A 12,098-nucleotide genomic window follows, 5' to 3' on the forward strand; every position below is an offset into this window, starting at 1 on the left:
CCTTGACCCAGTCCCACACCTGACTCACAAGCTTAAGGCACTCACTGTCCGAATCTGAAGTCCTTTCTCTTAAAAATGAGGATCATAGTAGTCATGCTTTTGCCTCTTTGCAGCGTTTTGGAGATGATCCAATGATATAAATGGATGGAGAAATGTAAACTGCTCAAGAGTAAGCTATTAAGAAGTAAGTGGAGCTGGTGGAGTAGCTCAGGTGGTAGAGCACCTGCCTAGCAAGTGTGAGGGCCTGAGTTCAAACCCCAATACCACCAAAAAAATACAAATAAATAAAATAAAGGGTGCCAAGAAGAAAGAGCAGATGGCAGAACCTTTCATGTAAAAAAAAAAAAAGTCAGTGGAATCCTAATCATTGGGCTGTGTGAATGACGTGTATCAGAATCACTTAAGGACGTTTTGGAAGATGTTTTAGAGACTGCAGAAGTTTCTGAAGCCTCTAAACGGTGTGTTATTTCTGCAAAATTCTTTTAGCAAATCTCTATTACACATGAATGGACATGAATAGACAAAGAAGTCTTTTGATTTTTTTCCTGTACGTGTAACCAAATTGCTGGAGACTTAAAAAAAAAAAACTTAAGAGCAAACTGTGACAGAAGTAAGCATGTAGCAAGTTGAACCAACTAACTTGCAAAGAATTTGAATAGCTGTGTGTATGACTTTCCCCCAAGATCAGCTGACTCAGGAAAAATAATATATTTAAGCTCACATAAGACCAATTCAAGACAAAAATCAAGAAGACATTCAGTACGTCAGCCATTGGTATTTTACTGCACTGCCAAGGAAATACTTGGAGACCTAACCAGAAGCCAAAGTCACTGTAGTCACCATGCAGTGGTTCCGAGAACAGCTCCAGGATTTCCAGACAAAACTGCAGAATAATCTAAAATGCCTAAAGTCAACTGAGATCTCTCACAGTCCTCTGGACATTGAATAACTTAGGAGCACTAAGACTTCTGTTGATAAATATAAAGTAACTTAAAAGTAAAAACCCAGTCTCAGCAACTCAGCTCAAACACACAGATGTAGCTGAATTCAGAAAGATCTTGAAGAAGTAATTAATTAAATTGGACTTTTTGCCAGTTTGTGGTCTGAAAGTTACTAAACACCTATCAGACCTTCACTGTTTTACAGTGCTGGGCTCAAACCTAGAGCCTCATGCATGCTAGGTAAGCACCCAACCGCTGGGCTATCCCCTCCCCGTAGTCTACTTTTTGAAGGCAATGACAAATACAAATCAAAAATCACTTATAAACTGTCAACTTTAGCTATAGAAATGTAAATAGGGAGAGATTTCATATTTGAGGAAGAATTCCAGGGTACCCACCACTCAGTGTTAAGACTGCACATTCTGTATAGTTGGCTCCACCTCTCAGCATGAAACCACAAAGGAAATAATCCACAAGAAAACCTTTGCTGTGACCAATTGATAGGAGCATAGCATGCTGCCTAACTTACCAGTCCCTGGTTGCCTGGTACCCCTAGTTGTGGACATCATGAGGTGTTCCTAAGCTCATGAAACCTGGCCTAGTTCCACGGTTCTTTCTACGCTGGTATAAGTCCTGCTTGGGGTTGTGATGGATTCACCAGAGCTATCACAGGCAACCAGTAGGGCTGCTAGGCATGCGTTCACATTGGTTTATACTCTCTTACTAGCTCAGCTTTCTGGGAGCCTCTCTGCCTACAAAAAGATGCTCTTAGAGTACATTCCTGGCAAGGATTTTTTTTTTTTGAGCATTGAGTCTGATAACATGTAAAACATGCAGCCCAGTGCCTGGCATGTATTAAACGTTCAATGAGTGTTAGCTGTTTGTCATTTTTAGCTGGAATTCCTGCTCACTTAGCTCCTACCACTAGAGACTTGTGAGAAATCTGTTTCTGGTTAAGTTAATGTTACAGCTCCAAAGAGGCACAGGTCAGTGATTTTGAGAGCAGAATTCACCTGCCAGGACTGAAATCCTTTTGCCAGATTATTCAAGCCCTTCCCAAATTTTGGAGTAGGTTAACTGCAGCTCAGAGCTCAAAGACTCAAATATCTGCAGATTCCATCAGGTAACACACACAAGTGACACAGGCCAGGTGTTTATACATTAAAATGCTAGAATATGCTTCACATTCAGTAAGAAGTACATCCTCACATCTCCCTCAAAGCAAGAACTCCCTTCAGCACTATCCATTTTCCCTTGAGCATTTTTGATAAAGCCATAAATTCCAGTAAGGATTTCTCAACCACAAGAAAGTAACTGGAAACACACAGAAAGCATCAGCATGGAAATTAACAGACAAGAACAGTAGCTGGGGGCTGAAGTTCCTGTGGCCACAGGGAATGTCTTCTGAGTTTTCAAAAGAAGTTGGAATCCAGAACTTCATTTGCTTCTTGTTATCATTAAATGCTTAATCACTAATTTTTTAATAAAAAAACACTACGAGGTGACTGGAGGCACAGCTCAAGCAGTACAGAACCTGTCTAGTACATGAAGCCTTGAGTTCAAACCCCAGTACCACAAAAAAAAAAAAAAAGTAGGATTGATGACTAAGTATGGCCTGGTGCAGCCAGTTTGTCACCACCCAGCAAAACAGAAATTCCACTGTGCTCATTCCTAGGGTGGTGGCTGAGCTCTTCCAAACACAGTGATCCGAGTTGGGCAGAAAGCAATGCTGTCTTCCCCAGAGGTACCTCACCCTGGATGGCATCGCTAGAGCCCAGACAAAGTTTGTCAACAATGTTGTGCCATTGGGGCCTGTCCTCAGCACCAGTTGAACCAGCCTCAGTAGAAAACCATCTTCCAGTGACCCTGGCTTAGAGCACACAATGACAGGAACTCAAAGACAGAAAGGATGCTGAGACTGACATCAAGCCCTCTGGATAATGGTCTAGTAAAGAAGAAATTTCTGTGGCCTTGACTATGGAGCTTATAGGCCAGGGACTGGGTGACAGAAACCACTGAGGATACTAAACTGGACCCCACACTCTCTGGAGCTTTTATCGCACCTATTCTCACCCCCACACCAATTTAACCACTCTTTAAAGTAATCCAAGTCAAACATTCACCATCTTTGCAAAATTCTTTTCTGCAGAGAACTTAAGGGAACTTAGATCCAGAGTTCCAGAGTTTCTAAACTGTGTACTACGCCAAACAAGGTTGTCCTTAATTTCGGTTCTGTAAAGAGGCAGCAGATAATTCTTAGCCCTTAGTTTCTCTAGTGATCCCGAGATAACTGCCACCACAATAATTATGACCAACACCTGTCCAGCATTTACTCTGTGCTGTTACTATTCTAAATGCTACACCTTCCATTGTCTGTCCCATTTAATCCTCTCCACAAACGGATGGGGTAGGTGGTGTTATTTTCTTTTTGTAATGAAGAAACGGGTACAAAAGGTTTATTAAATAAGTGGCCCGAGATTATCCAGCAAGTGAATGGTACAGTATCTTAACGATTTGCGTGCCTGCCTCTGACAGGAAAAGCTGGTGTGAATTCTCTCCCAGTGACGCTTAGGACCAGCAGGAAGGCGATTTATTTCAAGGAGAGCTGAGACTTGAACGACTTATTCCACCCCCTCCCCACAAAAAAACTTAAGTCTTGACCGGGAAAGAAAGATGTTAAAGGTAGAAAGGGCCTTGATAGCAATGGTACGATCCACTCCATTCGCTTTGGAACGGAGCCCAGGGAAATAAATCCCTAAGTTTTATCGCCTTTCCAGGACACATTTTTCTCCTCAGAGAGGGAGGCCAGTGATGCACCTGGACAAGGAGAGATTCCCACCTGATGGTGACAGTCTGTCCCCAAGAACATCCCTCCAGGAGCCTGAAGAGCCCCTGCTCCCTTTTACCTCGTAGGTGCTGGTGATGCCCAACCTGTAGAACACAGGGAGGAAGACCTCCGCACTGATGACCACCACCAAGAAGTAGGTGATGCTGAAGATGATGAATATGGCCCCGAAACGGTAGACCTCGGCGGGGGTGCCGAGGATGGTGACCGCTGACATGAAGCTGGCGGTGAGGGACAGCGCCACCGGCACAGCGGTCATGCTGCGGCCGCCCATCAGGAAGTCCTTGGAGGTCTGCTGGCCGCCCCGCGCCAAGGCATAGTAGATACCGATGGCTGCCGAGATGAGCAGCATGCCGGCGAACACCACGTAGTCCCACACCACGAAGCCGCCGATGCCCCGCTGCGCGTCCATGGCCGTGGCCGCGCGCTGCCCCGCGCCCTGCGCGCAAACTGGTGGCCCCGCGACGCGCAGCCCGGTCTCCGGGTTTCAGCCTCTGTGGTTGCGCTGCTTTCTTTTCTTTTTCGTCTTCTGTTTTTCCTGGGCGTGGCTCCCTGGGGCGGTTAGAGGTGTCCTCCAGGTATCCCTCTCCGCCAGCCCGAGAGCCCGACCCTGGCACCCCCGGCCGCGAGCTGCGCCCCTCCAAGCCTGGGACTTCGGGAAGTGGAGTCCGCGCGCCCGGAGCTGAGCGCTCACCAGGTGCGGGACTGGGGTGGCCTGGGAGGCGCCAGGGACAACAGCGAGCAGGTGACAACTGGAGCTGCCTGCCGAATCCACAGGGAGCGCTCAGCGCAAATTTTACCAAATGACACGTGAAGGGACGCACCATTTAAATAAGTAGGCGACGGGTGGGGGAGTGTGGGTCGAAGGGCGATTGTCACGCCTTTAAGTTTAGCTTTCCAGTTCAACAATCCAGGTCCTTACTGGAAGATAGGTCTGGAGTTTTTAGATCGTCTTTATTTGACAAGTTAATGGGTGATAGGAGTGACAGTGGCATGTCCTGTCTCAGGACAGTGAGCGGTTAGAAAGGAGAGGGGAAAGACTGTGCTGTTGGTTGTCTGCGATTTTCTTCAACAAATAGTTCTGAGCCTCCGTCCCTCTATTCCCCAACAGTCTGTTGTAGAAATGGTATTGCTGTTTAATAACAGTCAGCATGTGACACAGGGTATGCCTGACTCCTTTTCCATTGACTAGTTTGATTCGTACAATTACCTTTGAGATTGAAATTATCTCCATTTTTCAAGTGAGAAAAATTGTTTTAGAAATGGTGGAAATAACGATTCTTAATCCGGGTCCCATTCAGCACTTGTACTCTGTAAAGTCCACATGTAAATATGTGTGAAAGGCAGGCACAAAAGTGTACACTTAAATGCCTTGAAATTTACTGACAGTATGTATCTCACTCAAAAAGTAATGTGATTTTCAGGTTTTCCTCCTAAAATAGACCCTCCAGCCAAAAGTGCCCAGCCATAGATCTATTTGAGGTTGTCCTTATTTATTTATTTACCAGTTGATCCTTGTTGACAATTATAGAATGCCTTTATTCCAATGCAGTGTGTGAAGAAAGCTATATCAGATTTTATTTTTTATAAATTGGCATTATTTGTACATCATTTTCAGAAAGTAATAAGGAGGTAAATAGAAGTAAAATCTAAGTAATTAAATTATTTAAACAAATATGTGGTTTGGAATTATGTCCTATCTGTGTGAAATTTACTATATGTATATATGCATATACAATACACATTTTTACTATAAGTGTGTGTCAATATGTAAGAATAACACACAGAGGAGTACAGCTTGACTCTTCTAGGAACTGAATCTGCTGAAAATGTCTTAAAAGTCAATAGCAGAAGGTATGGGAAAATACTATTTGAACAGAGCTTCCTTTGGACACCTAGAATTATGATAGAACCTCAGACAACTAAGGACAAATACATCTCTGTAGTCATTTCAAGGCAGACTAGCTTCAACTTGTAAACCCTGAAATCTGACTTCTTGACTTTGCCATTATCTTGGGCAAGTGCTTACTTCTGTGTCTTAGCTTCCCTTTTCTGAAATGTGGGTAGGGGTTCTTACCATTCAGAGCTGTAGAGGGTTAAATGAGATGATATGTGAATAGCCCTGACACTGTTAAGTGCTAGATTTCGTAATTGTCTAGCTGCTTTCCAACTTACTGAGAAGGGGACTATTATGTAAATCATAACTTCGACATGTTGCTCTTAGAGCCTCTGTTTCCCCAAGTTATCCCCCCTGCTTTGCAGCATTTATGTAATGTTGTGAACTATGTATCATTTATACTATATTCTCTCATGTCTTTTAGGTGTCTTGATGTTGTCTTTGACAAATATTTTCAAGAATTACTGTCACCTAGAATGGTGAGTCCTTTCAATTTGAATATTCATGACCTTTTAAAATTGAAACCTTAAATATTGTTGCTATTCCAATTGTTCTAGCCTCTTCCTCAAAAATCTATAAATCTTCAGTAAGTCCGTCCAGTCCTCTGTATTATTCATTTGAATCTTTTTTTCTCTTTTCATCCTAGGTTTGTCTTTTTTTGCAGCACTGACCTCAGTCTGCAATGGTACACTATACTTTACTGATCTCAATATATATTCTACATTTTAATATCACTGAAAATTTCTTACAATCTCACTCTAAAGTCTTTCCATCTTTACGATGCCATGCAGTTTTCTTAAATTTCATTTTTTAATCCAAGGAGCAGCTGGTTTCTATAGTGCTTTTCTTTCCCCAAATCTTTGAACCAATGTTTCCCTTCTTTCATCCTGTAGTCTTTTTTCATAGGACATATATTGGTTATTTGTCTGGCAATCATCTCAAGTGAAAAAGTAATTTCCAGACTTACTGTTTGCCAAAAGGTGATGCTGCCCCCATATTATTGCTCTCTTCTTTTGGGTTCTTGACTTTAAAACTGAGTGGCTTGGTGAAGTTCAATACTTAGGTGAGTGCCATGATCAGCTGGTCTGCATTTGTGACTCCTGGACAGACAGTATTTTCCCCTGTTCCCACTGCCTGGTCCTCTCACATGCTAAGTTCTGTAAGTTACAGCATCCTCCACATCTTGGGTTCTTCCACCTCCACCCAAATTATGCTTTACTTGTAAGGACAACCCTTCTGAAAATTGCGTGGGCACTGCCAGTTCACTCTACTCCCACCAGCATCCTGCCAGATTAAAGGAGATAATATGTCCACTGGAGGTGGAGCAGCCTCCAATGGCATAGGCAAAGAGGCATTTGGTGGAAATCATTCAAACAACAGAAGATGGCTAGCCAAGTCTCTGATGAGGCTAGATGTTATGATTCTGGACTCACCTTAGTAGTGGAAAGCCAAGAGTTACTTCCATCTTCTTATAGGGCATTTCCTTTTCAGAGTGAACCATAAAGTGTGTTTTTCAGTTCAGTAAATGTGACTTCCTACACTATCTGGCCCTTGACAAGCTGTCAGACATCTTTTCCTACCACTTCTTTTTCCCACTTACTCCTCTCCAGTCATACACACCATCTTCCTTGCTGCTCCGGAAGCATCCCAGGTCTCTGTCTCAGGGTCTTTGCACATGCTGCTCTGTCTGCCTTGAATGCTCTTCTTCCAGGTTTTACTAGGACTTGCACCCTCACTTCATCAAACATCTGTTCAAATGTCACTTCCTCCATGAGGCCTTCCTTGATCACTCCATCTATAATCAGAATCAACCATTTTCTACTCTCTTGCCTTGTTTTGTTTTTCTTTATATACTATTCAACCTGACATTATACCTGACATTATATTTCTTTCTTTGTCTAGTTTGTGGTCTGTCTTCCCCCACTACAACAGAAGTTCTGTGAAGGAAAGAACTTTGTTTTGTTCACCACTATACTTCCTGGGTCTAGAACAGCCTGGTGCATGGAAGATGTTTATTTTTACTTGATGAATAAATGAATGAACAAAGAGAGGAATTATTAGAAAATCCTCTCAGATAGATTGACTTTGTCTTGATTCCTAGTATTCTAAATTTCTTCTTTTCTGTGTTCTCATAAACATTTTAGAGGAAAAATGAGATAAGCCACTTTTTTTACTTTAAATCTGTATTTAAACTTAAGCAGTTTTCTTTAATTTATTGTCAATTTTCCTTATCCACTCTCTATCTGAGAGTGACAGAAACCAAAATAACAGTGGCTCAAGCAAGATAAAATTTTATTTGCTCTCACATTTAAAAAAGTACAGAGGTAAGGAGTTCAGGATGGGAGCAAAGAGAGGGGATAAGGCTACATGAAGTGTGTTTGGGATCCAAACTTCTCTCTTAGAGCTCTGCATCCTCAGCGGAAAGGAAGAAAGGACATGGCTATGCCACTAAGATATACACAACAGTTCTGTGTATATCTTTTTATCAGCTCAGAGAACAAAGTCACATAGTCACATCTAGTTGCAAAGAACACTGGGAAATAAAAGCCTGTGCTCCACTCAAAGATGAAGGCCTTATTTCTAAGGGAGAATGTGTAGTGGCCAGTGACCAGCAGTCTGTCACACCCCTCTTACCCACAGTCTTCACCAAACTGACTCTTTCTCAGAGACCAGTCAACCAGGAATTCTTCTATCCTCCTGGGAGTCATCCATACCTGACAAAGTCAGAACTTCCCATATTTAAAAACACTAAGACAATGACTAGTTCCTCCTTACACCTTTCCTTCACTTAACGTGGACAGTCTCTAGTTTTAACTCCCGTGTCCATGACAGACACATGTTCTCATCACGTAACTACTCAGAAAACCGAGGCCACCAGGAGGCATACAGAAGTACAGTGAAGTGGGATTCAGAGGCTGATAGGAGAAGGAGGGGCACAGTGCACTCCGAGGATGGAATGCTCACACCATCCGTCTCCACAACTCTTCATCTTCTGAAACATAAGCTGTGAACCCATTAAACTATTACGCCCTACTCCCTTCACCCGCTGCTCTGGCAACCACCATTCTACTTTCTTTCTCTATGGTTTTCACTTTAAATATCCCATATGAGTGGAATCACACAGAATTTGCCTTTTTGCGACTGTCTTATTCACTCAGCGTAGTGTCCTCATCTATGTTGTAGCATGTGTTAGAATTTCTTTCCTTTCTAATGCTGAGTGTCCCTTGGATGGATATACCATATTTTGCTAGTCCATCTGTTGGTAGACTCTTGGGGGTGCTCCTTCATTTTTCATTATCATGAATAATGCTTTTCAAACATGGATATAAAAATACCTCTTTGAGATCCTGTTTTCAATTCTTTCGGTATATTCAAAAGTAGAATTGCTAGAACATATGGCAATTCTATTTTTAATTTGTTTTGTTTTGTTTTTTATATTTTTGGTAGTACTGGGGCTTGAACTCAGGGCTTTGTGCTTGTTAGGTAGGTGCTCTACTGTATAAGTCATGCCTCCAGACCTTTTGTTCTGGTTATTTTTGAGATAGAGTCCCCCCTCTTTGCTGGTATTTGCTGGTATCTTCCTATTTGTGCTTCTTGCTGGGATGACAGGCATGCACCACCACACCCAGCTTATTGGTTGAGATGGGGGCCTCTTGAACTTTCTCCTGGTCTGACCTCAAGCCACAATCCTCCCAATCTCTGCCTCCCAAATAGTTAGGATTAGAGGCATGAGCTACAGGTGTCCAGCTGAGCCTTGCACTTTTGATTGCCATTTTCCTGATGATTGATGATGCTGAAAATCTTTTCATATGCTTATTGGCCACTTGTATGTCTTTTTGGGAGAAATGTCTATTCAGGTACTTTGCCCAGTTTTTAAATTCTTGGTGTATGTGTGTGTGATTCATCTTTAGTAGTTCTTTATGTATTCTAGATATTAATCCCTTACCAGATATATGACTTGCAAATGTTTTCTCTCATTCTGCAGATCTTTCACTCTTGATAGTTTCTTTTGATGCACAATTTTTTTAAATTTTCATGCAGTCCAATTAATCTATTTTTTCCTCTTGTTGCTTTTCCCTTTGGTGTTATATTGAAGAAATAATTGTCAAGTCCCTTGTCATAAGACTTGTGCCATTTATTTTCTTCCAATATTTATCTTTTTTAGGTCCTAAATTTAGGTCTTTGGTTCATTTGTAGTTAATTTTTGTATATGAAATTATAAAAAGGTCCAACTTCATTCTTTTGTGTGTGGATATCCAGTTTTCCTGCCACCATTTATTTGCAGAACTGTCCTGTCCCCAGTGAATGGTTTTGGCAACCTTGTCAAAAATCATTTGACCATACACATGGACGTTGATTTCTGGGCTGGTGTTCTATCCCATTTGAAAAGAATGCAGATGAATATATGTGAATTGTCTGTCTTTATTCCAGTGGCATAGTATTTTGATTACTGGAGCTTTGTAGTACATTTTAAAATCAGGACATATGAGTCTTCCATCTTAGGGTTTTTTTTTTTTTCAATATTTTAGCTACTTAGTTAGGTTGTTGATTTGAGCTCTTTCCCAGTTACTAATATAAGCTACTTATAGTTATAAATGTCTCCCTTAGTGCTACATTTATTATATAAGAATTCATTGTTTAATTTCTGCAATTTTGTGAATTTTCCAGTTTTACCTCTGTTACTGATTTCTAACTTCTTCCTGGTTGTAGTTGTTGAAGATGCTTTTTACGACATCCATCTTTTTAAGTCTATTAAGGCCAATTTATAGCCCAACATAGGCTATATCTGAGAAAAAGCCCTATGCACACTTGAGAAGAGTGTTCTGAATGTGTCTATGAAACTTATTAAGTTTTTTGTATTATTAAAGCTCTCTATTTCTTTACTTTTCTTCTGGTTGCTCCATCCATTACAAAAAGAAGGTATTGACATTTCCAACTATTAATGTAGAATAGTCTATTTCTCCCTTCAATTCCATTTATTTTGTTCCATATATTTTGATGGCCTATCATTCACTGACTAAAGGTATAGAATTGTTATATATTTTGCTGTGTTGCATCTCTTATTACTATATAATATCCTTCTTTGTCTCTTTTAATTTTTTATGAAAATTTATTTTAATCTGATATAGTATATCCACTGCTTCTCTCTTTTGGTTACTATTTTCCTGGGATGTCTTTTTTCTATCTTTCACTTTCAACCTGTTTGTGTCTTTGGATCTAAAGTGAGTCTCTTCATGATAAAAGGGAGAGCACACAAGGGAGGGGTGAGGATAGGTAAGACACCTAAAAAATTAGCTAGCATTTGTTGCCCTCAACGCAGAGAAACTAAAGCAGATACCTTAAAAGCAACTGAGACCAATAGGAAAAGGGGAACAGGTACTAGAGAAAAGGTTAGATCAAAAAGAATTAACCTAGAAGGTAACACCCATGCACAGGAAATCAATGTGAGTCAATGCCCTGTATAGCTATCCTTATCTCAACCAGGAAAAACCCTTGTCCCTTCCTGTTATTGCTTATACTCTCTCTACAACAAAATTAGAAATAAGGGCAAAATAGTTTCTGCTGGGTATTGGGGGGGGAGAGGGAGGTGGCGGAGTGGGTGGTAAGGGAGGGGGTGGGAGCAGGGGGGAGAAATGAACCAAGCCTTGTATGCACATATGAATAATAAAAGAAAAAGGGAAAAAAAAATGAACCAGTCTGAAATTATATAGAAAACAAAATGTGGAGTCACAAAGCAAACTTACAATAATACTAGCTTAATAGTATTAATAGTATTAATACTAGGTTAATAATTGATTTTTCATTTGCATCTGAAATCAGGTAGAAAACAAAAAATAAGTGGAGTTACAAACAATACTAGCTTTTATAACTGCCCATGTGTTTGCCCTGTCCGAAATCCCTGTTTGTGTGTATGGTTTTGAGTTGCTGTCCAGTGTCCTCTCATTTCATCTTGCAGGGCTTCCCTGAGCATTTCCTGCAGGGCAGGTCTAATGGTACTGAACTCCCCTCCATTTTTGTTTATCTAGAAATGTCTTAATTTCTCCTTCAATTTTGAAGGACAGTTTTGCAAGATACAGGATTCTTAGTTGGTGGTTTTTGTTTTTTCTTGGCATTTTGAATATATTGACCCACTGCCTTTTGGCCTCTGGAGTTTCTAATGAGAAATCTACAAATAATATATGTCATGAATCACTTCTGTCTTGCTGCTTTCAAGATTTTCTTTTGCCTTTGTCTTTGGAAAGTTTAATTATAGTGTGCCTATAATCCCTTGTTCAATTTTCTTCAATCTTTATTCTTCCAGTTCCTCACACAATAATTTCTATTTTCCTATTATCAAGTTCACTAATTCTTTGTCTGCCTCCTCAGATCTGCCTTTGAAACTCATGTGAATTTTTTATTTCAGTTATTGTATTTT

General features: G+C 40.8%; 1 protein-coding gene across 2 annotated transcripts in view; it reads right to left on the reverse strand.

The window, feature by feature from the left end:
• Slc5a8 (solute carrier family 5 member 8) overlaps window positions 1-4,599 on the reverse strand; it is a 50,917-nt gene extending 46,318 nt beyond the window's left edge. For both annotated transcript variants that reach the window (XM_074084222.1, XM_020166090.2), the window contains exon 1: window positions 3,848-4,599. In XM_074084222.1, coding sequence (XP_073940323.1) covers window positions 3,848-4,198 — 351 coding nt within the window. In that variant the 5' untranslated portion in view covers window positions 4,199-4,599. The remainder of the gene's footprint in view (window positions 1-3,847) is intronic.
• Between the last annotated feature and the right edge of the window lie 7,499 nt (window positions 4,600-12,098).

This window comes from Castor canadensis, chromosome 8 (genome assembly GCF_047511655.1).
Source record: "Castor canadensis chromosome 8, mCasCan1.hap1v2, whole genome shotgun sequence".
In the NCBI taxonomy this organism is placed as follows: Eukaryota; Metazoa; Chordata; class Mammalia; order Rodentia; family Castoridae; genus Castor; species Castor canadensis.